Source organism: Anastrepha obliqua, chromosome 4 (assembly GCF_027943255.1).
Source record: "Anastrepha obliqua isolate idAnaObli1 chromosome 4, idAnaObli1_1.0, whole genome shotgun sequence".
Taxonomy (NCBI): Eukaryota; Metazoa; Arthropoda; class Insecta; order Diptera; family Tephritidae; genus Anastrepha; species Anastrepha obliqua.
Genome location: NC_072895.1, coordinates 85,984,371 through 86,012,203, shown reverse-complemented (window position 1 = coordinate 86,012,203; position 27,833 = coordinate 85,984,371). Strand labels below are relative to the sequence as shown.

The 27,833-nt window shown below is 35.1% G+C and overlaps 1 protein-coding gene and 1 long non-coding RNA gene across 3 annotated transcripts in view; one reads left to right on the top strand and one right to left on the bottom strand.

Moving 5' to 3' along the window:
• The window catches only part of LOC129243621 (uncharacterized), a 180,265-nt gene that overhangs the window by 119,572 nt on the left and 32,860 nt on the right, over positions 1–27,833 (bottom strand). The window contains exons 1-4 of one of the 2 annotated variants that reach the window (XM_054880775.1): positions 25,790–25,807; positions 20,491–22,943; positions 19,056–19,377; positions 18,744–18,884 (exon numbers count right to left, since the gene is read on the bottom strand). In XM_054880775.1, the coding sequence (XP_054736750.1) occupies positions 18,744–18,884; positions 19,056–19,377; positions 20,491–22,519 (2,492 nt within the window). In that variant the 5' untranslated portion in view covers positions 22,520–22,943; positions 25,790–25,807. Of the gene's footprint in view, positions 1–18,743; positions 18,885–19,055; positions 19,378–20,490; positions 22,944–25,789; positions 25,808–27,833 lie in introns of those variants that run through there. The other variant, XM_054880774.1, reaches the window with a different exon arrangement.
• LOC129243622 (uncharacterized) lies at positions 18,214–18,798 on the top strand. The gene is made up of 3 exons (XR_008582329.1): positions 18,214–18,406; positions 18,474–18,637; positions 18,711–18,798. It is a non-coding gene; the product is annotated as an uncharacterized LOC129243622 (long non-coding RNA).

Below are 27,833 nucleotides of genomic sequence, written 5' to 3'. Positions count from 1 at the left end.
ACTCCCCAGAAGGAGGGGAGGAATTGTTTTAGTGGCCACACGACTCGACGCAGTACACGACGGTCGCTGTAAGTGCGAAGGCAATTTGAACCCTACCTCACCTATCACAAAAAAAAAATCATCTGATTTGTCTCTGGTCTGCCAATTCTTTCTATCGGATATTCGTTTGTAGTCTTTGTTCAGATCTATGTTGGGAATGAGATAGTCTTCTCTTTTCAACGCGTGAAATCCCCCTTATGAAGAAAAAACTTAGTATAACAGAAGTTCAACTTAAATTCGCCACAATCCCCTTACGCACAATCTACGTTTGTATTCCTTTCTATATTTCTCACATTGGCAACTCTGCTTGAATAGAGCCGTTTGCTGATTCCAACAGCTCCATCCGAACTTAATAAATGTATCTACATAATAATAGAGATATTCTCACGTTGTCTTTGATGCTGTCATATCCCATTACACACAAGCACACGTGCACAGACATACATATTAACGAATAGATGCGTATAATGAAGCGTTGAAGTTTGTTTGTCCCAGTTTAAACACAGGAAAACTGAACAGCAGCGGCAATATGCCTGCGCCAACAAACGGATAGCAGAGTCAGGCATATCCTAGCACAATCAACATACCGACCCACACCTAACCTAAGTACGAGCATTCATAACTAACTCCCTCGATAATGCAAACGTTTGTAGACTGTCATATCTATTTTTACACGCATTCAAACTTTCTCACACTCCACAAAACAATAGTTCGAAAGGAGTAGAAAAAATGGAGCGGCAAAGCTACTGCACGGAGGGTTATAGAAAATGAGTAGAATAGAATAGACAAGGCAGGAAAGCAAAAATTATAGTAGAAACAGACTAACAATCACGTCGAACTTTGTGTATATGAATGAAATAAGGCAGTAGTGAAGTTGACAGTAAAGCAGATAGCAGAAGCAGAGCAAAAGGGTGAAAGGAGTATTGCAGATATGAGTTAGCAAGGAAGTCGTAAAGCGCTACACCTCTAAGTGTATATATACATACTCGTACATGCATATATATGTACATATGTGTGTATGTATGGTCATGTGTGCCTATAGTCTCAAATGAGTGAAATTGGGCATCTCAGTTTATTTGAAACTGGTCTGAGAGTACCCAGAGTGTGGCCAAGCGGCTCTCAGCTCTTCTACATATTTGCGTACTCGTATTGAGCATCCTTTTTTAGATTTTTTTCGATTTGGAAATCAAATTGTTATGCAAAATCACTGCAGAAATGCTCTTCGCCGTTCAAGAAGAAAGCGGTGGTAACCAAATGAAGTTAGGTCTGGGAATAAGTTGCAAAAGGTGCTTCGCAACCAGCCTTTGTCCGATAAAAAAAATTGTCATAATTGTCATAAAAAAAAAACTTTTTTGTGTTGCTTTCTTAATATTCTAGGCACTTTTGAAACAAACTTTGATTGCATCCAATTTATATAGCAAAAGTTAAAGCCAGAACTCGAAATGCTCTGGTGGAAATCTGGCTCGAAATGCTCCTTTGGCGAGATCTATGTGACAATTTAATGTTGTATTCGAAAGTATTCACATTTATTTCTCTACGACGAAGCTTTTTTACATCTTCTTTACACCACTTTTTAAAAACAAAAAATCTGTCTTAAGATTCATAAAACCATACCTCTACTAGTCCGGAAGAATTATTGGTGATCAGCTCAATTAAGTAAGTAAATAAATATTTGGTCTATTTTAGGCATTAACTTGCAACAGTTTTACCTGGTGTTAGAATGACACAGAGATGGTCTGAAAAAGCCCAAAGAAGTTTTCTTCATTTTTTATTTTGTTTTTTTAACTTGATTTTTCTCTCGATCTGAAACTTTTGCCGATGCTGCAAGAAGGTTTTCTTCCTTCCAAATGCCTGAACTATATCCACTTTTCGCCACTGGCTAAAAAAATTATTACCCTGCGAGCAGCATTTCGCAAGTTCCGCCTATGGTATTTTAAAAGTACAAAACTCGATATACAGTGAACGTCAAAAGAAAGTGTATACCACATATTGATTAGTTGTGAACATTTATTTATTTAATTTATAATTATATTAAACAAAAATATAGTTCATACTACCACAAAAACCATATAATGCAAAGTATTAAACTTTGTACAAAATTTATAAAAAATCGACAAATTTTCATCAAAATCTAAAACTTTTTAATCAGAATTTCCGGAAAAAAATCAAGTATGCAATTTTATGGATAATTAAGTTTTGGTATAACAAAATGGGTCAAGTGGGTCAAAAGTCAAACTGATTTTTGACATTTTTTTTCGGTCTTGGAATTGTGCATTCGGCATTTGCAACATCTTCAGTAGAAAAAAATGTAACAAATCAACGCGACTTTCGAATCACTTGAAACTTATACTTTATTCCAAAATTCAATGATCTATAAAACCGCATCCCCGAAATTTTTTCAAAAATTCTGACTTTTTATAAATTTTATACAAAGTTTGAAACTTTCCTTTATATGGTTCTTGTTATGTATGAAATATATTTTGACTAGATTTCTTTACTTTTTAGTTTTGAACGTTTACAATTTGTTTATAAACGTATAGCTGCTCCTTGTCTAACAAAAACCCATTAAATCCAACTTTCTCATTTTTTTTTAAATTAGAGAAGTTCTACAAACTTTTCATCACAAAATTTCCAGAAAGTTTGGTATGCAGTTTTATAACTTATTAAATTTTAGTACAATGAAGTGCAAATTTGAAGTTGCCGATTATTTTATTTCCTTTTATATTCATATTTTATATATATTTTTATTTCCTTTTTTTTAATTTTTTCCTCTGACGGTGTTGCATATTTTCGCTATAAAAAATGTTGTGGATTTGTTGTATGGAGAATATAGGCAACACTGTGATACAGTGATATGTAAATACGGTTGTATGTAAATTTTTAGAACAATATTGTGGTTCTTGAAATTTTAGTGAAAGTAAGTTTTAAGCGGCTAAAAAGTGGTGTTGAATTTTAATATAATAATTTTTTTTCTGACGGCCTCCTGAACTTTATTAGATAAAAAATGTGATGTTTGTTAAGCAAAATGCGCGAATCTGTTTGAAAAGAATTAAATATATTGAATTAAAAAATTACCGCTAGTTTTTATGTATCTGAATTTTAATTCCATATAAAAAGTAATTTCTTGTAGAAAAAATGCGCGAGTTCATTTAAAAAAATATTTAAAAAAAAAAATGAAAAATAAAAATATTAAAAAAAAAAACAAAAAAAAAAACAAAAAAAAAACAAAAAAAAACAAAAAAAAAAAACAAAAAAAAAAACAAAATATAAAAATAAAATTTAAAAATTACCGCAAATTTAAATAAATCCACTTTTTATATGAAAAGAACCACTAAAGCAAAAAACCAAAAACAATACTAAAAACCAAATCTATTTTTTTTCGCTTAAAAATTGCGTGATTATTTTACTAAAATTTCAAGAGTCATGTTACAGCATACGTACAAATTTTCTAAAAATTCTGACTTACTATTAGATGATGACTTGTCAAATTTTTTATAATGTTTGATCTATATGGTTTTGATTAATTGATTAAAGCATGAATAAAATAAAAAAAATATTATAACAAACACACAAATTAAGCGTTTAAGCGTTTATGCCGAGTATACTCGTCAAAGAATGATGGTTTTTTTGTTGTTCATTTTTTTTTGATATATTAAAAAAATAATTAAATTATAATTATTAAAAAAATATTAAAAGAAAACTTAAAAATAAATAAAAAATAAATAAAAAAGTAAAAAAAAAACACATCCTGCTCTCAGCTATGCTCACCAGTGTATGCATTTATTTTTAACTTTCTCCACTTCTTTCTCGATCTAATCGCATTAAGTCTATATTTTTATATCCTATTATTTATTCTACAACACCTTTGCGTTTTCCAAATGGACACCACTCCCTAAAGCGTAGCGGTAGTCGTAGCCTAGTCTGACTGCATGTCTACTGCGAATTTCCAATAAGTTTTGCTTCACAAGTTTATTTCTGTGCGACCTTTCATTTATGATTTTTGTTTTTACTTCTGAATTGATTATTGTTGTTGGGTTTACAGTTACGCTTTATTTGTCGCTTTGTCAACAAACAAATATTACGACGCTACAGAGGCGTAGCGTAGGCAGATTTTTCTGATGGGGGAAAATTTTGGTTTAATACTTCGTTTCATAAATAATTTTCAACAGTCATAGCTCATAAGAGTAGAATAGAAATGATATATTATATATGCAAAATCAATGCTACAACAATGCAAAATATGGTGGCATAAATCGTTAGAACACGGCAGGAATTATAATAAAATTTTCGGAATTTCTTCGATAAATCGTTTATGATTTCATCTACTCTCTGATACATTGTCGGAGCAGCACAGTTCTTCTAGGGGGTTCTAGCAGTACAAGTCCAAAGCAAATTTGCCTCTTGGAAGGAAAAAGCTCGTTTTCTAGTAAAAGTTCATACCAGTTATGTGGTTGCAATTTGTAACAAATTTTAATATTTTTTAAAGTTCCATAATGATAATTATTCAGCGGAACAACTAAGTTTTTATGTGTGATATGGTTTTTGTGAATTAATTATTTGCTCTACATTTGGTACCTTACAATCCAAAAAAACAGGGTAACCAGCTGTAAAAAGTTATTGTAAAATTCGGCATTTTCATTGAATTTATCTGATTTCAAAAAAAAAAATAAACAGTGAAATAAATCATACTCGTGTAGTTCTGCGAATGTTTCCATGCTTAGAAAATTTCTTTCCAAAATCCATAATTCAGGTCTCGGAACGACTTAAATAGCATCATCACATGGCAGTAATTTTTAAGCGTCCGTAGTAGTCGAACGGATTTGTGCATGACTACCACTTTGAAGCGCCCGATTTCACAACTAATTGTGGGCATAAAGCATCAAATGATGATATAAATGCTCCAATTTATAGAGCCTTAAGAGAACTGAATGCCTTTTCCAATTCTGTAGTTTTTGATTTATTTTCGTCTAAGTCTAAATTTATAATATTCCTAAACGAATTTTACAATTCATTTGAGTTAGATACTTTCAATCTGTAAACATACTTCTACTTCTAAATATAAAAGAATAATTTTAGTATTACATTAATATCCGTAGTTTAAGCCCTTAGCCAAACCTTCGAGTGTAGTTTTTCCAAGAAAAAGTTACTCAAAAAATATTAATAGACCAAAAGTTTGCGAACCTCTGTAACCGCTTTTAGGAAATGACCACCAAGGACATTCACCAAACCTTCACTAATAAAATATCAAATTTTGAGCTAAAATTTGTATAGCATTGCAAATGCAAAATTTTTTCTTTGGTAATATAAATCAGCTTCTGTGATTCATTCAGTCGGATGTCAATAAATTATCTTTTTGGCTTCGTACATTGTTCAATATTCATATGTTTTTCACTAGAAAAACTTGCTTGTATTTGCAAAACTTAGTTCAGCAGGATAAGGAGTTTGCTTTTTTTTCATTTAGGTAGATGAGTTTATATCTTTTTGGACTACTAAAGAACCTACGAGCATGTGGAATTTTCAGTCAATCAATCTATAGTGATTATTCACCTGCATATTTTAATTTACTATCATCCTCCGTGGACTCTTTAAAGGAATTGATCCCCCTTGACTCCTCCCTAGCTACGCCTGTACTATTCCTTCCCGCTAACCTACCAACCTGACATTTGCCGCTAACTGAATGGCTGCTTGCTTTGTTTCCTTAGACATTTTAATGTCTTTTGCCGTATTTTAGGCGCAGTTTTCTAATTTATGATTTTGCCAATTCGAATTCGAATTTTCTACGTTGCAGAAATAACTTTCATTTATTTACTTTGTTGCATGTGGTTCGATCGTAAAAAATGCAATTTCATTCCTAATTTCCATATTAAAATAATTTTCTTAATTTTCTGACTAGCAAGCGTAAGGTGCGAAGACATTACAGCATTGGTTTGAAATCAAAATACAATAATTAAACATTTCATAAATAAAATTTGGTATGTCAAAAATGTGCGAAAATAAAATTTTCATGCGCTGCGCAATGTTTGTAAATGTGGTGCGAAATTAATGGTAATAAGATTATTTTGGCTTGCCAATGACGTCAACATTATGATTACATTTCGCATTGCATTTTGGAATTGCGGACTATTTGATTGCAATGAAAAGGAATTTTATTAGTGTACATAGTTTTAAATTGAGTGATCGGTAAATAAAGAAATTGCAGATCCATCTTAAATGTACTCGTATCTCACCATCTATTGTTATTTATATACATACTCCGCTATATAAAATGTATCAGTTGGCGCCTCGCTATTTGAAAAAGTGCAACCTCACAAAGTCTAAGTAAGTAGGGAGGTAAAATTTTCTGCAAAAGCGTTTGCTCTCTGGGCTGTCAACGGCAGATATCCGCGAAAGTTTCTGACAATAAAAAGCTGTCGCAAGAAATCATTTGCAGTTCAGGCTTGGTATAAAATGGTAGGCCCCTCCTTTAGTAAAACAATATGTACGATATGTTAGAGGAGAAATTTGATTACCTATTAATATTACAGTTTATTTTAGTTCCCCTTCTTCATTAATTGTTGGTAGCACCTGTAAAATGAGCTTAGGCAAAAACGGAGTCTCGATACCGAATTTATATACCCGTTGCTAGTAAGGAGGGGTAAAGTAGACAGTAAAGTATAGCTTAAGCAAAATTCTTCAAAGAAAAGAACGAACCTTTATATAAGGTCACATACACACTGAGATAGTACTAGCCGAGAGTTCACAAATTGTTTCCGGCACTATCCAAGTCGTTCACAATATTATAGTTGATACTAGCAAAAATAATAAATAGCTGTGCATATGACATTTTAATAACATTTTCTTATTTTGTTGTTATTCTGATATTATTATCTATTCAATCGCATGCCACTTTCCAGCAATGGAAAACAACGTAGGGAGGAAATTCGCGAGATACATAAGCAAATATAATATGATGTGTCTGCGTGTGTGAACGCACAAAACCTTGCAAAACATATGTCGAAATTGTAATCAGGAAAATCACGCGTGGTAAATGATGGTGATAGGATAATTGAATTTGAAAGCTCTTTGATAAGAGAATACTAGGAAAATGGCGAAAGGCTTATGAATAGAATAAAAATGATTAGAGGCTTACTGAAACAACAATTGAGTCAATTGATAAGAAACAACAACAAATAAAGTTGAATGAAGTGTATATAGGCAATAAATATAAAGACATAATGAAGCTTAACTTACATAATACAGCATTATGTAGAATAACACACCATAAATATGTTAAGTAGCATTAAATAGCATAAATAAAGTGAAAAATATATTACGTAACACAACATAATATGGCATAGCATAGCACAGTATTACATAACATAGCATAACACACCATGAAATAGAATAACATTAAATAGTATAAATAAAGTGAAAAATAATTTACGTAACATAACATAATATGACATAGCACAGCACAATATTACATAAGATAGCATAACACACCATAAAATAGAGTAACATTAAATACAATAGTATAAATAAAGTGAAACATAATTTACGTAGCATAACATAATATGACATAGCATAGCACAATATTACATAAGATAGCATAACACACCATGATATAGAGAACATTAAATATCATAAAACAATTTACCTAACATAACATAACATGACTCAGCATAGCACAACATGACATAACATAAAATAAAACAGATCAGAATAAAACGAGATAAATTAATAATTACAAAATGAAAAAAAAAAAATTATTAAAAAATTAACCAAAATAAAATAAATTTCAATAAAATAAGTTCAGATAAAATAAAATGAAATTATATTAGTTTAGTAATTAATTTTTATCAATTAAATTATTAAGTAAGTTGAAATAAAAGAAGCACAACATATCATAATATAATATAACACAGCATAACGTAACAGAAGAGAATAATCTCAAATAAATTAAAATGAGGCATAGCACAACATAACACAGCACAGAAACGCATAGCGTAAGATAAGGTTGGAATGGTTGCCCAAGGAGTGGGCACATTTGGATGAAGAAAACGAATGTGTCCTTCGTAAAACCATTGTGAAGGAAGGTGGAGGAAGACCGATGGGAAGAAAGGAGAGGCCGGAGAGAAGTGGGGAAGGGGTGGTTAGGAGGATGGATTTAGTGTGTGTTAATAATGAACGATGACTGTGCTGAGGTTGCGTCAACCGCTTTATGCTGCTGATGATGATACAAGATGCCTAAATCTTAGCCCCGCGAGAGCATGGCATCTAAGGAGAACGTGTTGGGATGATTCTACCCCATCCTCCACACATCCGCCGCAAAAAGGACTCGAGGTAATTCCAGTTCTTTCAACATGCACATCTCGAGGATAGTCTGCTGTGAGATAAGCGAAGCTCGCTCGGGCGCACCCGATCCACACGTGGCCAAAAGGATTTCGGGACCTTACAAGTTTGTGTTAGGATAATATAAAGTAACACGAGTTAAATTAACCATTGACATGGCAACCGAGAGTGATTTGAAGTGATTGTTACAGTAAACAAGTAAATCCTAATTGTTTTTTTATAGTGATTAATTAATGCTATAATTCTTCCTTCCTCAAACAAAAAATTTTTTTTAAATTTAATTTATAACAAATAATCATCCAATGCATACAATTGAGAAGAAATAAAAAAATAAAAAAATTGACGACTTTAATAGACCTCAGCTTGGTAAGCAATGCGTAATGTTGACGACAGGTGTATGTCGTATTAACGGTTCAAATAAAGTAAAATAATCTCCAACTAAACAAAATAGTTTAAAATATAAACAATTCGAGTAAAGTAAGCAGTCTTTGTATGCATGTAATTATGTATATTTGCGGCTAATTCCCCACAATTTCTCTCCCGCTTAATATTGATTTTCACCAAATTATTTTCTAATTTCCTAATGGACATCAACATAAAGATACTGCCAAAGGAAAAACGCACCGCTACCACTATGCGAAATACAAAATATTTTCTGCCGGTCAAAATTAAATGTGAATGCACGAAATGAGACCAAAATATGATCGAGCAGAGACGTGCACACAAAGAAAAAATAGAACCACAATTTCACTGATAAATAACCGAACTGAAAAATGGCAATTAGTGGATTTACGAAAAGGCGAAGAAGGGAGAGAATTATAATATGAGGCGCCAGTGGGAAAATAATACATTAAAGAATGGATACCGATAAGTATATTTTCCACATTTTAATACTTTTTTTTGTGGTTTTTGCAAGCACATTTTTTCTACTTTTTTAACAAATAAAAATTAGGGCGAGCAAATAGCAGCAAATAACCCACAATGACGTACAACGCATAGAACATAAGAAACTATGCGTGCATGGCGGAGGGAAACAGGAGGAACAGAAAAAACATGCTCGAATGTATTTACACGCCTTGCCAACATTGATGCAAGCAAACAAGTCCATGTGTGCGTGTGTGTGTGCGCATCTCTGTGTGTGTTATGTGAGTTGCAGTAGATTTATGGCAGATTCAAAATTTTTTGGCATTCATATACCAAAAAAAAAACGCCTAAAAGCGCTACTATGTAGCAAAAAACAAAATTCATAAAACATTCATTCGGTTATGGACCTTTAACCCACTTCCGAGTCAATTAAAAATTTATGCCTTTGAATAACGCGAACTTGTGGAAATCCATGGATTTTCACAGCGTTCATCAGTGCGCAGCAATTGTGCAATATTTCTTTACAATAAAAAATCGAAAATACGCTTGCAAATCATATATGTCTGTATGTATCGTTTTTCTGTTATTTCCCCAACAAACATAAAGTCCTGTGGGTACATTTCGCTCACCAAATGCCTTGGAAAACTCATTAATTTTATATTAAACAAAATTTATTGAGCGCTTAAACGCGCATAATTTACTTTTATATATAAACGTCACACACATGCAGTTATAAAAACATTTAATTTAATTTTTTTTTTTGTGTTTCTTCGAAATTAACTGAATTTCCCACAAATCAATTCTACAGTATAGTCACACATTCCACAGACGATATTAAGAGAGGAAGTGCGATTTTTTCACTGACACATCACTTTTTGAGAATTTGCAAAAATAAACGCAACATTAAAAACCGGCAATATTTTTCATTTTACAATATTTAATATTCTAAAATTTTTAGTTAATACTTTCTGTTGTTGCTGTTGAAAATTCGATTTTCTTATTGCACTTGTTTTGCAGTTCAAAAATTATGAATTAAGTGCACTCGAAATCTTTAATTTTTACTCTATTTTTCGTAAATTCAAATCACCCGCGTGAACTCGCTGAGAAACACGTTCGTTCCTCTTTGCTTACAGTTGATAGACCAAAACAGCAGCGTTTAAGCGAACGCCAGATTTGTAACTGAAGAATTTTTGGAGGAAGGCTGGCTGATTTTTCGACCAAAAAAGCGGCTACAACAAAAGCAAGCATACACTCACACCCATATAGAACAATAGGAGAAATCTCCATATTAAATAGGGGGTAAGATATCGCAGGGAAGCTGGAAACGTGTGAAAAGCGCGTGAAGTGCAGAAAAGCTTCAGTAAATCAAGTGGACTGTGGATTCCAAGCTGTGAGGGCAAATAAAAAGCGCTTCAGTGTGGGCGAGCATACAGCTTTTGGCAAAGTGCTTAGGAAGCTTTTCCAGCGCGCCAGAGTAAAGTTATGGGATGCAGTAAAATATATTTTGTAAATAGGAAAAACAGAACACAAAAAATAAATAAAATGTAATGAAATAAAATAAAATAAATTAAGTTAAAATTTTGAAAATTAATGCCTGGCTCTGCTCTACCAATGAATTTAAAATTTTTCAGAATATTTTTTTGAAAATATTTAAGTGCAATGAAGTAAAATAAATTAAGTTAAAATTTTAAAGTAAATTTTTAAAAGTTATTTTAAAGTGCAATGAAATAAAATAGAAAAAATGAAGTCAAATAAATTAAGTTAAAATTTATAAATGAATTTTTAAAATATTTTAAAAATAATTTTTAAATTAAAATTTTTTAAAGTTTTAAAAATTATTTTTTAAATTTATGAGATTTCAAAAATTTTGAAATAGCATAGTTTCATAATGAATAGTTTCGTAACCTTAAATTTTAACAGCCTGATAAATTTCAAAATTGGTCGACAAAAACTAGTGAAGCAAAATTCGATATAAAGATGAATAGAAGATTTCGTTGAATCTCAAGACACAACTATTAACACGTTGAGTGCCGCCATATACTGTCAGCGTCAAAAGAAAGCGTACACCACGTATTGACAAGTTTTGACTTTTTATTTTTATTTTTTGTAATTTTAATTAATTTTGTACAAAGGCATAGCTCATACTTCTACAAAAACCATCTAAAGCAAAGTTTCTAACTTCGTATAAAAAAAAAACAAAAATATTCGTCAAAATTTCAAACTTTTTAAACGGAATTTCTGAAAAAATTCAGGTAAGCAAATTTATAGCTCAATAAATATCGGTATAATAAAGAACAAGTTTTAGGTGGTTTAAAAACCGTGTTGATTTTTCGCATTTTTTTCGCTGACGGTGTTGGGTATTTTCTTCCATATAAAAAAAATTTGGCATAGGCTTTAAATGGAGAAAATGCACATGACCGCGATCGAAAAAAAATCTCAAAAATCAGTGAGATTTTTCCCCTACTTGAAGCTTGTACTTCATTAAATTAAAATTCATTGATCTATGAAATTGCATACATGAATTTTTTTCAGAAATTCCGATTAAAAAGTTTGAAATTTTCATGATAGTTTGCCGAATTTTTATGAATTTTGTACCAAGTTTGAAAATTTGCATTATATGGTTTTTGTAGTACTATGAATTATATTTTTGTATAAAATTAATGAAAATTAAATAACAAATAAATTAATAGTCAAAACTTGCCAATATATGGCATAAACTATTTGTGGACGTTGACTCTATGTATGATATTTGCTCTCCTCGAGTGCCGTTATTGTAAATGTTTGAAAAATTTAGAGTTTAGAATTATTCTTTGAAATGAAAAGGATTCTTTCAAAACTGGAAATGGACAAAAATAATAAAGTTTAACATTTAAATAATAAAGTTTTACATAAAATATAGTCAATTGGTTCAGAAAGTGTCCTGGCTGTTGTTTTGTCTAAAATTATAAAGTTTTTAATGGTTAAACAAATATTAGAGGATTTGAAACCACAGCCAACTATTTTTTAACTATCTAAAAATTCATAGCATGACTTGCACAGCACCTTGCGAACATCCCAATTATATATTTCTAGCCGTTTAAAGTTTACGACATACAATAATACGACACTTACGGCATCTTTGTGAATACCCCAAATATTTTTCCGAATATAATTTTGTAAGAAATAATCGCTTTTAAATTTAGCCCTACACGCAACAACCAGCGGCACACACGGCACCTTAATAAAAGCAAATGCGCAAGCGGTGGATATGGCGCTTAACGTGTTAAGCCCCTTCGTATCATTCTAGTGAGAATTCAAATATCGATAAAGAGAGTTACGTGCGATGGGATAATCTCTGTGGGCAAATTAGAAGCTAGATATTCAACCAGAAGTTAGGAAGGTACCCATAGGTGGAGTTGAGCCCTTGCAACAATAACTGTAACAAATAACACATTTCGTGGAAAAACACACGCAAAGTTTGAGCCAGTTCGGTCCATTTGTTTGTGTTTGGCATTCGTTTGAATCGAGAAACAGCAAGTTTCCTGGGCCTATCGTTAGATGAGATAGACGAAGTCGACCGGCAGTCTACATTGCACTGACAGATTTTAGCATGCTGTTACAACAACAACATTGCCAATGCTATATACAACTCCCCGTGTCCCTAATGTACTATAGAGGTAGGCATGCAATGATGTCTACATATAGACAATCAATCAGTTTTTCAACTTTTCGATCCACGATTCTTCAGAGTAAGCACAAAATGCCCTTCAATGACCTACGAACAACAGCAAATGGACCGTTCGATTCAATTTCTTCCATTTAAGAAAAACAAGTTTCAGATGGTTTTTTTTACTTTATGTTTATGTACTACATTGACGTAGAGTTACCATCCGATACTATTTTAAGACATTTTTACGAGCCCAATTGTTGATTTTTGCCTACCTATTGTTACGTTTACGTCACGCACCCCCGATAAAAACACGTTTAATGTCGTAAAGGTTTCAAAATATGTTGCAATAATATTCCTCACCTATGCATTTCCTGCCATATGCCCTTATAAATAATAGTGGGAAATTTTCATTTACGCTCCTTTCGAATCGCATTGTTTACCGGAAATTGTTTGTTTATATTCACACAACAAACTTTGCTTGCATCGTATTCGCAGTCGTGTATGTGTTTACGCGCTCGTAGTGACAAAATTTCCAGTAATACATTCGAATCGCACAGAAATAAAATGTCACATTTGCCTTTGAAATGCACCAGCACATACGGCACAATATGCGCCAAATTAATTTTCCAATTTTTGTGTAGGTGTTAAGCAAAAGCGGCACAGCTTATTGGGTTTTTGTGGTTAAACTGCAACTGCCGCTGCGGCAAAAGCAATAGCAAAACAATCAGCGCGCAATGGTTCAATGCATTCAATGGCGTTATGCAAAGGTGATGTGGATGAGTTTAGCAAGGTATGGTGGACTACTTGTGCTTATCTGTGTGTGTGTGCGTGTGTCTGTCTTGGCCATGTGGCATGAAGTAGCTTTGAGTAAACTGCAAGAAATTGTCTTCCACTGTAAACCAGCAACCAAGCCGTTGCCTTGGCATTGCATTGCCTGTTGCGGTTTTAGGAACCAGCCGATCGAACGGCAACGAACAAACATTTGTGGTTTATGGCGGAAGCAAAATCTGTTTATGAAGATGCAGATACATGCGTACGTATATGTATGTATGTAGGCGTATACACTTTGCAGAAAAATGGCAGTGAAAAAACAAAATTGAGTCTTTTGTAAAAATTGCCATAATTCTGCAGCCATTTTCCGCACTCTTCCTCAGCTGCATTTCTGAATTGATTTGGTATTGTTCAGAAACCATTTGGTATTTGGAGCGCATGTGAAATTTGAAAACCGCAGGAATTTACGAAAGGCGCGTACAAATTTAAATAAATAATTTGGAGTTACTGGTTTTTCGAAGACAATATTTTTGAGTGCATTTGAAATTATTAAGTACTAAATGCCATATATATATACATACGTATATATAATTGGCGCGTATACCCTTTTCGGGTGTTTGGCCGAGCTCCTCCTCCTATTTGTGGTGTGCGTCTTGACGTTGTTCCACAAATGGAGGGACCTACAGTTTCAAGCCGACTCCGAACAGCAGATATTTTTATGAGGAGCTTTTTCATGGCAGAAATACACTCGGAGGTTTGCCATTGCCTGCCGAGGGGCGACCGCTATTCGAAAAAACTGTTTCTTAATTTTGGTGTTTCACTGAGATTCGAACCTACGTTCTCTCTGTGAATTCCGAATGGTAGTCACGCACCAAGCCATTCGGCTACGGCAGCCGCCAGGTGAGTATAATTAATTTATGTAGCCTGCAACTATTAGTAGCACTAGTAATTTTTTTAAGTAGAAATTTGGAAATTTTTTTTTTGTTGTTTTTCACTTAAAATATATGCTACTAGTTACTTTAAAATTTAAATACTCAAAGAATTAAGTTCGGAAAAATGTCGAAATACTTCTCACTCTCAGTACAGAAAAAAATTAAAAGGCATTTTTCTCGCAACTATTTACATTTTTCAGGTCGGTTGGACTCATAATTCGATAAATCTTTACCGACTGACTTGAAATTTTAAATGACTAAATTCTCCATTTGTGGAACAACATCAAGACGCACGCCACAAATATGAGAAGGACCGTCAATTATATACATATATCTTTAAATACCCCAACGAAAAAAATTTTGAAAAAAACAGTTTTTTAAGATATCCAAATACGTATTTTTTTATTTTTATTTTTTTTTTTGAATTCTAATGTATATTGAAAAGGAAGCAAAGGACAAGGCTTTGAGGACAATTTCAAGAAAAAAAAAATCATTTTATATTTCATAAGTGAAACATAACCAAACAATATATTTATACGAAATTAATAGTGTAACAAATACTTGTAAAGTTGATAAAAGAAAAAACAAAAAAAAAAAACAATAAAAATTTATTTAATAGTTTTTGCTGCTCCCACTGTTGGAAATAACTTCATTTAAACGATCAGACTTTGATGGTAAAAATTACTAGATAGCAGTCTCCAAATATTCTCAATGGGGTTTAAAACCGGGCTACATGCTGGACAATCCAAACGGTCGATTTTTCTCTCTTCGAAGAAGAAAAGAGTCGGTGGTTGCAGCATTATCTTACTGAAATATCCAATTTTCTCCCTAAAACCTTTCTCAAAATTCGATTAAAACATTATCAAGAAGCGCTGTGTACGTTTCCAAGTTCACGCGATTTGAAATAGAATAAATAGGTGACTTCCCATGATGCCCAAAAGCTGCCCAAACTATAAGGTAACCGGTAGTTGCCCTTTCGCGGCGTGTGCGTGTGTCTCTCCAATACTTCATCTTTCCATCTGATCTGGCCCGTCTAAATTGAACTTTTTCTCATCACTAAAAATGATGCAAGCAAAATTGGTATTTGTCGGCATTCGAGTGTATTTATGACACGGTTTCAACTTAGGTTTATGCAGTTTTTTTTCGTATTTGATGTTATCGTCAGCACTCAAAATTTGCTGACTTCGACGTTTAGTCGACCTCTAATGATAACTGAGACTTAATGCCACCTAACACTTAACTAACTAATTGCTAAATGCTTAATACGAGGCTTTTTTTGGCTCATCAACAATAGAAGGACTACCAAGGTTTCCTTGTTTTAAGTAATCTTTGAGATTTTTAAGAATCTTGAGCTCAATAGCTGCACTTATTTCAGCAATTTTTGTAATTGCCTTTAGTTTTTTACCTTCCTACTGCAAAAAGGCGTCTATTTTTGCAATGGATTCTAAAAGAGACTTTCCGGACGGCATTTTTGCTTTTATAACCTTCGAAATAATACCAAAGTCTTCGATATTGCCTGAACATACCTACATAAATTTCACGATTTCGGCGTTTACATAACCAAATTTTAAAATCTGAAGGCTTATCGCACTATTTATTTCGCAGGGCGAAAAACGCATACCCTAAAACGGTCCCAAGAAAAGAATTAAGCAAAACAAAAACTTATCATTCGCTGCAAAATTGCATTACACTAGTGTTTCCAGAGCTTGAAAAAGACTTGTTCCGCATAACATATGTTTTGGCCTAACATATTTCAGTTGTATAATTTTCAAAATATTTGTTTCACTATTCATTTTGCGGAGGTATTCTGCATGGAGTTACATATGGATTTTTGCGGTATAAATATTCATTCATATTCAATAATTCATAATAAATAAATTCAATAATAAATAAATAAATAATTATATATAAATTCAATTTATTTAAAATAAATAAAATAAGTTTTTTTACAAATTTTGTTTGTTTATACAAAATTGTCGAGCGATGTCTTTGTTTAATTTTGAACTTTCTTTTAACGCGCGGTTTTGGCAAAAATCAATATATTAAGGGGTTAGGGGCAGGCAGAATTTTCAAAAACATTGGTTTTTTTTTTGTATCTTCTTAAAGTATATTATCTCAAAAATATTTCGTGACAATTTGAAGTGAATCCGACAAATACTTTTGGAGTTATTCAACAATTAAAAAAGGACGCTGGGACGCTCCGGAGCGTTCGACTTTAAATGCGTTTTTCTCAAAGCTATTTTTTTTGAAATGGTGATCACTGTAACTTAGAAACCGTTTGGTAGATTTCAATAAAATGTATACTGCTCTTGAAAAACATGAAAAACTCGTGCCTGATCGAAGGATTTTTTTTTTTTCAAAAATTCGATTTTTTATAATTAATTGTCGGTTTTTTCTCGAAAATCTGAAAAATATTTCCTGAGCCAGTCATATTGTTAATTTTGAAAAAAAGCTTCGATCAGGCACAAGATTATCTATTAATAAACTAATTTCTCTTGTCCGATTGATTGGAGATAAATCTCCGAGGACTTGTGATGATCATCGCAGCATCTTCTGGAGAAACGGGCTCCACACAAACAGCGATAACTTTTGCAATTTTCATTTTTTTTGTTTATTGAAATTTTGCTAAAATTAAGTCGAAGCTTGGTGTATTAATGCTATATTTTTATTTTTGTAAAATAAAGCAGTTGACTAGCAAAAAAAAAAATGCTTGAAAATCATCATTTTTTTGGGCCTCTGACTACCCTTAACCTCTTAAAAAGAGGTCATGGACTTTTGTGGCTATTCACAAGTATTTCGAACAATAATTTTGTGCACCGCAAAATTAAAATTGCAGGTGCGGCAGCACGAACGAAACCAGTATTGGTTTAAAAAAAAAAAATAAAAAATAATAATAATTCATACGATTTAGAACTTGCACAATAAATAACCTTTTTCATAAGTTTGGTTTAATTTTGCTGCCGCTATAGTGGCCCACAAACAGTGGTAAAAAACGGGAGAAACAGGAAACAGTCTTCCATTTCCTCTGTGAGTCCACTGCCCTATGGAAAGATAGAATCTCAACCCTGGATAGATGTTCGAGACTCTCAACCAACTGTTTTGCTTAGATGTCAACAACCTAGTAAGGCTGCTGAACTGTAAATAACCGTTAAACAAGTTGGTAACGAGGATGTGGCAACAAAACGGTGCGGAAGTGTTAGTTGGATTCCGGATGAAGCATCGCTTCAACCAGCCCACAGGGGTATAGCTTGATACATTTTTTGTCAAAAAATAGAAGGATATAAATACAGGTATTGTCCGTGGTTGAAAAGTTTACCAATACCATAGTAGTAGCGTTTATCGAATTTCAATCGAATAAACGGTAAAATATGCACTTTTTTTAGATTTAAGTTTGTATAGGAGATACTAAGCCATCTTTTCCAATACTTAATGCTTTTCACCTTAAGTACGGCATTCGTAATTTATGTTACTGTGTGAAATTTAAGTGCATCAGCTTTGGGGGTTCCGGAGAAGAGGTTTGGCAAGTGATACGCAACCTTTTCCAATATCTACTACTTTTCATTATTGGTACGGTAGGTATACACAATTTATTCAAACGATATTATTTTTGGAAACAAGTTCGAGACAAATAAATTGTAAAAGGCTAAGCCTGGTACTTTTTCAAAATTTATTCAATAATTCCATTGACCAAAGTTGTTGAAGAGGATAAATATTCCACATTTATGTATGGCGAATGCTGGTGCAGTGATAGTTCTGGGTCGGACATAAATCCGACTCGTTCCAGTAACATCAATCAAACTGACTTTGGTGAGAATGTCCAGTGAGTAAAATTCAAAAAATTTGACTGATACCTAAAGTGAACTTTGCCACGAACTTTTCTGATTTAGAATTGGAAAGCACACCTTGAATATTTTCTTCATATGGGGGTTGGCCGTTTGACCAATATTAAGCGAAACTTCAAAAATTTCAAGTCCACTCAACGTATTTCACTACATTACTTTTTTCCACGGGCCCTACGTAATTTTCCAACACTCTTAGCGAATTTATAGATGTATGTATGCATATCTATCAAGAGCAGCAAAAATATTCTGATCCTCGAATCACGGAAAATATTTTATTTTTAGCTAAAAATTGTATAAATGGAAGAAACTACTCACTTTGGCCTTGACGTCAGACTAGGATCTGATGTTTTGCGTCGACTATTGCGATTGCGTTTTTGCGATAAACGCTCCTTGTACGATTCGGAGCGATTAACCGAGACGGGTGCGCTTTTATTCTGTTGATGTTGCTGGTGTAAACTGTACGTACGCCCCGCCAATTTCAAGTTTAATATGTTTGGGTTTTTTGGTTTTTTTTTTCATAGAACGCGAATCGTGTGCGCCATGTGCATGTTGTGGAAAAGGCATGCAAATGAAAACAAATTAGTACAAAAACAAAGAGAATAAGAGAACATCAAAATCACAACTCACCGCTCGCGGCGTGCATCTTTCCCTTCTGCTGCGTCCTGCGCATTCGTATCGGTTGCAGCTGACAAGTCGGCCGCATCGCCTGGCAATGGCACATTCGATTCACGCGTGCCGCGTCCCAATGCGCCTTTACCCGCGACGCCAGCGCTTGATTCGCCGCCCGGCCCGCTGGCTGGGTATGAAGCGCTCGATGGCAAGCGTAGCTGTACATCGTCTGTGTTGTCGGCGGACGTTGTGGCATTGCCGTTGGAACGCAGCGCTTGGTTGCCTGCATCCGGTCTGCGATCGGAGGGTTGTCGCACTATGGATGATGTGTGCAAGCGTTCTGAAAATGGAATGAGGGCAAAAGAACGAAAAGAGATGGCAGAAAATTAATTAGGCAATCAAAATATTAGGAAATCAAAAATAAATATTTCATAAAAAAGGATGATAAAATAAGTGCGTATGTAATATTTCTTTAAATAATAAAACAAATAAACTTGACAATCTTTCACCAAACAACGTTTGGCTCCTTGGAGTTTGCATGCCATTTCTAAATAGAGAGCCAATCATAATCCATTTTTTTTTTGAAAAATGATTTAGTTTATGGACGTAGGAAAGTCGGTTTGGTTATTTCTTCCACCATATTTATGATTCTTGCACCCATCCCAAACCAGTCCCTGCACTGATTCCGAAAACAAGTATCCTCTTCACCAACATAACTGCGGGGATTAAGAAATCTTTGGTGATCCCTTGATGACTCTCTTATTCAGCCACTTTCTAACTAGTAAAGATCTCTACACTTTTGTGTTCGCTGATTATCGTACTCTACACAAATAACTTTACAAAAACAGGCCTCCCTATTTAAAGTCCAAGGGCAATGGTGGCACGATTTCATACGTCTCGTCCCTAACCCTGATTGCATACCTGCTTCCTCGTTTTCTTCATTACTAGAGCGTGCAGGTTTTAGTACTTTTGAGTTTATAAGAAGTTGTGCTTCCTGGGAGCAGGCGGAAGTGGTGCAGAAGTTGAAAAACCTAAAAGTTTTCGTTATCTAAAAATGTCACGAGAAGGCTTCCCCGTGCAATGTGTTTTTGAGCGTTATACAAACTTTTTTTGTCCTTCGCTAATTGTCAATACGTCACATATAAGATTTCGAAGGAATGCCGGTCAGGTCAAAGTTCAACTATGACAAGACCATCCAAATAAAACTTATTGATGTCAAACCCCAATGATAACCAGCAGACAACTCTCTGCTTACTCAAAATAACAAAACTGAGGTGCTCTGCTACTTGTAATATCTTTTTAAACCCAATACCCTATACTACCCACCCAATATCGTCCATATTAAGTAAGAAAGGTAAATTTTTGCTTGAAAGCATTGACCGACTGACTATTCAATATGGCTCCTTTCCATAACTCTTTTTATATATTTTAGTTATTTTATTTTTTTGCTCACCAACACTTAATTGCTTGTAGAATTCTGCACGCTTTTCAGCGCTCGCGCTCGCGCCCGCACTTGCACATACACCAACACCTCCGCTTGTCGTTGTTAAGGACATCTGCCCCTTGCGTTGCTTTTTGGCCACTTTGCTCGCCGCTGCAGCCGCAGCAGCTGCGACTGCTCTCCGATTACGATAGTTATTCGTTTTCTCGTTGATCTTGGCCGCAACTCTCGAGGTGAGAGATGGGGAAGATGTTTTACGCTTTACGTCTGTTGTTTGGGTGCCCGCCTCATCGGTCGACACAAAAATTGGCGGCGACAATGAGTTCGTTGCAGATGAATTGGAGCCAGAAGTGTTGGAACTAGGCGATGCCTCCACGCCACTTACACTACCACCGCGACTACTACCGCCACCACCATAACTACCACTGGCTCTGGCTCTCTCCTCACGTTCCAATTCATCACAAGAGTAGAAAGCTTCATCCTCAAAGTTGCCGCTACTTTTGCTGCTCTTCGAGCTGTTTGAACTGTTGCGCTTCACTTTGGCGTCCAATGCTTTTTGCGTATCATCCTCAGCAATACATTTGTAGATTTCTCTGTTCACACACTCCTCCAGCTCCACTGATTTCTTTTTCTGCTTCTTCTGTTTCTTCTTTTTGTTCTTATCACTGCCGCACTCGTTATTATTGTTGTTTAAGTGATCGCAAAATGAATTCTTGAGATTTTGTTTCTTTACAAGTATTACATTGCGCTCAGCCTTGGTGTCATGCTCCTTCGGCGTTTCGGCCACCACATTTTCGGGCGGATACTTTAACGCAATCGGCATTGGCTTGCAAGTGGCCGCCAAAGTGATGGCCGTCGTCGCCACTTCCGACACCGACTTGCGACGCGTGAAGGTAAACTCTTCAGTATTTAGAAATTTCTTGTTGCTCATCACGAATTTGACGAGCGCATTCAAATTAAGATTATTATGGCCACGTGATTGTTTCTTAGCCGCCTCCTTTTCCGCACGTTTATCCTTCTTCTTTTGTGGGCTTACCGCCTCCTCACCCGCCGTCACCGCAGAAGACGCAGCTACCGCTGCCGCTGCAGCAGCAACACGTTCGGCTGCAGCTATTTTGCGCGCACTACGTGAACGTTTCAAGCTCTCGCGCTTCTCCAGATCGGTCATCTTCGTTTTGGAAGAACTCTTCTCGATGCGGTTATGTTTAAACTTTGGGTCGGTAAGCAGTATCTTCTCTTTACCATTGCCACGTTGAGGCGATAATTGGTCGGCGTCAGCATCACTGCTTTCGTCATCCGAATCGGTGGAGTCCGTATCCGCATCCTCGTCATCGTCGTCGTTATCATCCTCCTCATCACTATACTCGGCGACAGAGGCGGCGACTCTTGCGTTCGGCTGTTTGTGGGTGCTTTTTGGTGTGTATTCGCCCAAGCGCGCAAGCGTGCTTACAGCCGGTGGTACTTCAGCACTCTCGAATGAACCATGCCGACGCGCTAAGGAAGATGAGAACTTGTAGAATTTGCGCTTCGGTGGATCTGTTTTGATGGACTTGAGTGTCGTCTTCTTATGCTCCGGCTTGGGATCGCTGAGCAATGGCAGTGCTGTAATATGCCCCTCCACTCCATTCAATAAAATATTCACCTCACTGTGATACAGTGACTGTTGTGAGGGGCATGCAAGCAAGCTGCCTCCGATCATAGCATCACCTGACGATATCTGCCCTTGCGCCAACACTGCATTGTTGCGCTCCTTCTCCGCATCCTCGTCCGCTTCCTCCAATGAAGTGGATTTGTCCGCTTGCAATATGAAATGGGGCGATTTGGAACGCTTACGTGTCGGCATGTGGCCAGTAGATTTGCGACGAAAGCTAGCACGTCGAAACTTCTCAAAACGCGACGGCTCACTGCCGCCTGAGCTGGGCACCGTCAGCGAATTATTAATACTGCTGGTGCTTGTGGGTGATGCATCATCTGCGGAATCTGCCCCACTGCTCCCGCCACCCGAGAGGCGAAACCACATTTTATCGCGCAGCTTCTCCATCGTGAATAAGTCTTCTTAATTTTACTAACTAACTTTGACTAGCGAACGAATTTTTATTATTATAATTTCTTTTTAATTTGTTCCACTCTTTTTTATTTCTGGCTGCACTTAAAGTTTGTTGCGCACTAACACTTTTGTTGGTATATATGTATGTGTGGACGCGCATATGTTTAACGGTCATAAAATATTTTAAGTTTGGCGGCGGCGGCGTATTACAACTGTTGTAGGACGCATCCCATTGGCGGCTGTGTTGCACTGTAATTTTATAAGTTTTTCAGCTATAAGCATTTACTTCAAATTTCTTGGAAGCTGTGCTGAAGTCGGTGAATTTTGCGATTTTCGTGTACTTTCCGTGAATTCGTATCGTTTTATTTTTCGTATCAATTTTAAGATCGTTGCAATTGTGCGTTGCCAAATGCATTTCCTAAACGTGCAGTTTAAAGACAAGTTAAAATGGAAAATTTTGAGTCTAAATAATTGGCGTAGCCCGTCCCGTCGGTACACTTTGACGCCGCGTTTTTGTGTGTGCGATGTTGTTGGCAATTTCGACTGCACTGAAAGACGTTATTGGCAAGCCAATTTTGTTTTGGTGGCCATTAAATTTCATGTCATTTTTGAAAATATGTGAAAACAAAAACATTGAAAAATACGGCGGGATATGAAGCAAATACGTATGTGCGTTTGTATGAAAAGCTTCGAATAATTTACAGGAAAAATACGAATATGTGTCATAACGGTTAGAGGCCAAAAAATCTGAGAGCGAATTGGTAAAAGAGATGGTTATTTGTGGAAAAAGAGAAATCACTTCACAAAACTAGAGAGAGAGAGAGAGACGGGGGGAAAGAGAGAGATTTTTTCACGCCAAGCAGCAATACATGCAAATAATAGTTGAATGATAAATGCTGCGGGTGAAGGCCAAGGCTTTTGGACAGGCTTTAAAGCAAAATAGACTGCAGTGAGGTAAAAAACGAATCACTTGTGAGAAAAACAAACCAACTGTTTATTGGATTTCCTTTGAAGTAAAGCGTAACACGGCCAAATGGACAGCTGCAATAACGAAAAAATGGCTATATTTTTTTTTTACTTTGTTGGAATTGAATATTTATATATTCAAAAAGTGGATTAACCTAACCTGAGTGAGGTTGAATATTTATTTATTCATAAATGGAAATAGCTAATTTCTGTATGAAAACTTTACTACGGAAAATTTAATAAATCACTCTTTGCAGTGCAGAGCAAACTTAATGACCTAAACTCCCAAGCCAAAAACGTTGCAATACGAATAAATTTCGCGAAAACTAAGCCCATTAAATCCACACCTTCCTAGAAAATAGGTTCACAATTTATGGGGAACCCAGTGATAATGTACATAGCTTCACCTATCTAGGAAGCCAAATTACACTGGACGGTGGAGCAAAAGACGATATCGATTTGCGAGAATCAAAAAAGTCAAAGCAGCTTTTGCAAGGCTCAAAAAGATCTGGTTTTCCAAACAGCAGACAACGCGTACCAAACTACGAATTTTTAATTCGAATGTTAAATCCGTCCCACTATATGGCAGTGAATCGTGGTTGGTGTCTGTACAATTCTCAACTCCCCAATCGAAACAGACAAAAACAATTGACATGTGAAATACGCAAGCCAGCAATCGACATGAGTAGAATGGCACTGGAGTGGAGACGACGTGGGTTTAACGAAGCGTTTTTATAAATTGCCGAATGTCTCTTATGAACCCAAATTAAGATGAAAGCGAGAAGTAGATAACATTGGAAAACTTTTTTTCAAAGACGGCACTATAGCAACAAATAATAATAGCTGCGCCCTGACGACCGCGGTAGCCGAATGGGTCGGAACATGACTACGATTCGGAAGTGTATATATATCGTATATATATCGTATATTTATCGGGTGTTTTTTTAGCTGCAGACGAACTATCGACGCCACACGTCCAGACTTATTGGAAAAAAGAATTCAAAGATTGGATTGATCGTATGGGCCATGTAACTCATAGCCGCAATGGGCATATGCCGGGTTTGACATTCAATAAATAAATGCGATGAAATTATCCACCAGAATATAATAAATAAAAATGTATTCTAACAAAATTTATATTTTGTAATATCATTTGAAGTTCTCAAGGTTTCAGAAAACACCCAATTCATATAGCTGCGCTCGAAAGTAAATTGGAAAAAAAAAATTTATATTTGCGAGCGTATTATTAGTTTGCGGGCGTAAATACAGGCACAGGAATTGAATGATATAATCCACTAAATAAAATAAGGCTCAGTGAGATATATTATAAGGCTCTTTACGTTGAACTACAAGCTTGAGCTGGTCTTTTGCGAACTTTGTAGAAGAAGACATGGAGCGGACTACATTTCGTTGGGATTACAGATCACAGAAGTTGACTGCGTACAAGAAAAATAACAAGACCTAGTAGATACTTCTTGAGAGATGATCGCAATTTGCGGAAAATAGTTTTAGATGATGAAGTCTTATGAGTGACTGAATCGTTTGGCAAGGAGACTGGCACCTAGGTACGGTAACCCTTAGTCGGGGAAAAACCCGAGTCATTTCGGTAACATAGAACCAGCTGCAATGGAAATGGAGACGGGCACCCCAATCGACTTCATATTTCCTGTTAACGAAATGTTATTGTCCTGTTATTTAATTTTTCTTAATTTAATGTTTTTATTTTTCCAGCATAATAACCAATGAAAAGTTATTCTTTAATATGTTTCCCAAATCAGGCTAAAATCGAAAAAAAAAAACCGAAACGTTTGCTCTTTACTTGGGAGACTAATCCCATTTAAATAGAGATGAACTTTTTGAATTTGTTTAGAGCGATCACTTATTGGTCGTAATTTTTTCCGAAGGGGTTCTTTTATTTAGTTGCTGTTATTGTAACAACATAAATATTTTCCGTAAATATTTAGGAGCGATAGTCATTGGCCATATACAAATCCGAATCGAATCGTTCTGCTAACATAGAACCGTTTGTTGCAGTCACTTATTGTTCTGGTGGTCTACATACATTAGGGTGCGCGTACCGAATTCCATCGGCGCAATACGAATTACAAACACTTTAAGAACATATTTTTGATGCCAAACTTTTCTATAAATCCACTTTTTTAAACGAATTGCACATTTTTAATTGCCAAAATCTCACAAACACACACAAGTACATCACGATCGGGTACGAAAAAAATTAGCCGCAATCAATTGAAAATAAATTATAATTATTAAGAAATAATATTCAATCGAACGTACGTTATTCGTTTCGCAGTTTCTTTTAGACTAAAGCGATTATAAATATTTTTACACCAAATGCTAATAAACAGCTGCTCTCATAAAAAACAAACGAAACAAACTATTCACGAATGGCTCGAAACGGTGATAAGATGGACTGCAAATGGCAACGAGTGCGGGTACGTTATCTTTCAACGAAGAAGAAAACATACACACATTCGGCAAGAGTTAAAAATAACAAGAAATTGTGTGCGAAAAATATCAAAGTTAAAAAATAATTGCATTGGAAAATAAATGTGGTGAGAAATGCAACAGACAAGCATCGACCGACTTTAATCGAAACATGGGAATCATCGCAGCAGATATGACAATTGGCGACGCTTGTTTTGAGAATCAAAATGCGAAAGTAAGTGGTGGACAAATTCGAAAGCAATAAGAAGCTAATGCAAATGAGGAGGTATGCAAGTGAAGAATGAGAGAAATAAAAAGAATGAAAAAAATAACAACAACAAAAAACAAAGAAAATAGCATAAAGTGCACATTCAGCATAATTTTTTTACGATTTAATTGGCTCGACACTCAACACTTAGGAGCATCAAGCAATTTGTCATGTGCAATAGTGATTGACGACGCAAAGGTGAAGGTATTGTATAAGTAGATTTAGAGGGAAACGTTGAAAAATTTAAATGCACAGGTATTCGATGAGGTAGTGAATGAAGTAAGTGAGGTGCTTGCTGAGTTTTTTCGCAAATGATGTCATTATTTTTGTGTTGATAAATATTTATGGCAAATTCAATAAATAAATCACTAAAAAAAAACAAGTATTTACGGAAACACAAAAGCTGACAAAATCACTGTATAACAAAGACAACAAAAAAATTTACGAAGGTGTTGAACAATTTGGCAGGCACTTAACGATAGCAGCAGTTCAGAGCGGCAACTCATAATGGAGGAACACATGGAAATAAGTAAAAAAGTGCATGTCAAAGGAAAATGTACAGCTTCATAAATGCTTATGCAAATGACTTGTCTTGGATGTTCGTATGTGGCTGCCATTACGGGGTTAACGCTACAACGAAAATTTAGCATATTAATTTAATTGTGTTTTTTTTACATTTGGAATTTAAATTTTCGGAATTTTACTGATCACGAAATTTTCGAGATCTCATTTTATAATTTCGGGATCCGGAGGCAGTCCCGAAATCAAACGAAGTATAGAGTTTGCTGTATTTGAATTGAAATTTTCGGGATGTTGTTTTATAAACTCGGGAGCCCGAGGCAGTCCCGAAGTCACACGAAGTATAGAGTTTGTTGAATTTGAAATGAAATTTTCGGGATCTCGTTTTATAATTTCGTGATTCGGAGACAGTCTCGAAATCAAACAAACAATTCTTTGTACAATTTGTTATATTTGAAATATATTAGCGTTCGTTTTTTTATTAAACAATGTTTGCCTCAAAGCATAACCCAAATTTATTGCATGCAAAGTAGGCAGGTAAAAAACTCTTTTCAGCTTGAGTATTTATTAACAAAATTGTTGCTAGGAATTCAAATGCTTCTACAGCCTCTATCATCACTATTAGAAACAATATAAATTTCCTTAATCAAAATAACTGGCATATCATACGGCTTTCTATAAACCCTGAAGCTTTCGAAATGCTAATTAAAAACCTAAGCAATTTATGCTTATCCGTCAAGCTAGCCTCTATTCATCAGCCATTTTTAACAGTCACTTTTTCGGGCTCAGCTGTGTGTGTTTTTGTTTTTAATTCAGCCAATGTTGTAAATAGAGATTTTGTTTCTTCATAGTTCTTCAAATAGGATTTTCGCAATGAAGATTAGAACTCAAACAAAAAATAAACCGCTGTTTCTGGATTGACATCCCTAGTACATCCCATGTCATACATATTTTCATTTCAACAGAATAAACTATAATTACGAGGGCCACTCAGTATGTATGGCTTAAAGAAAATATCACCTTTCTGTAATGAGATAAATTGGAAAAATTCATAGGCTGGACGGATTAATTTGAGTAGGTCGAGAGATCATTAATGGCGCACCCCAG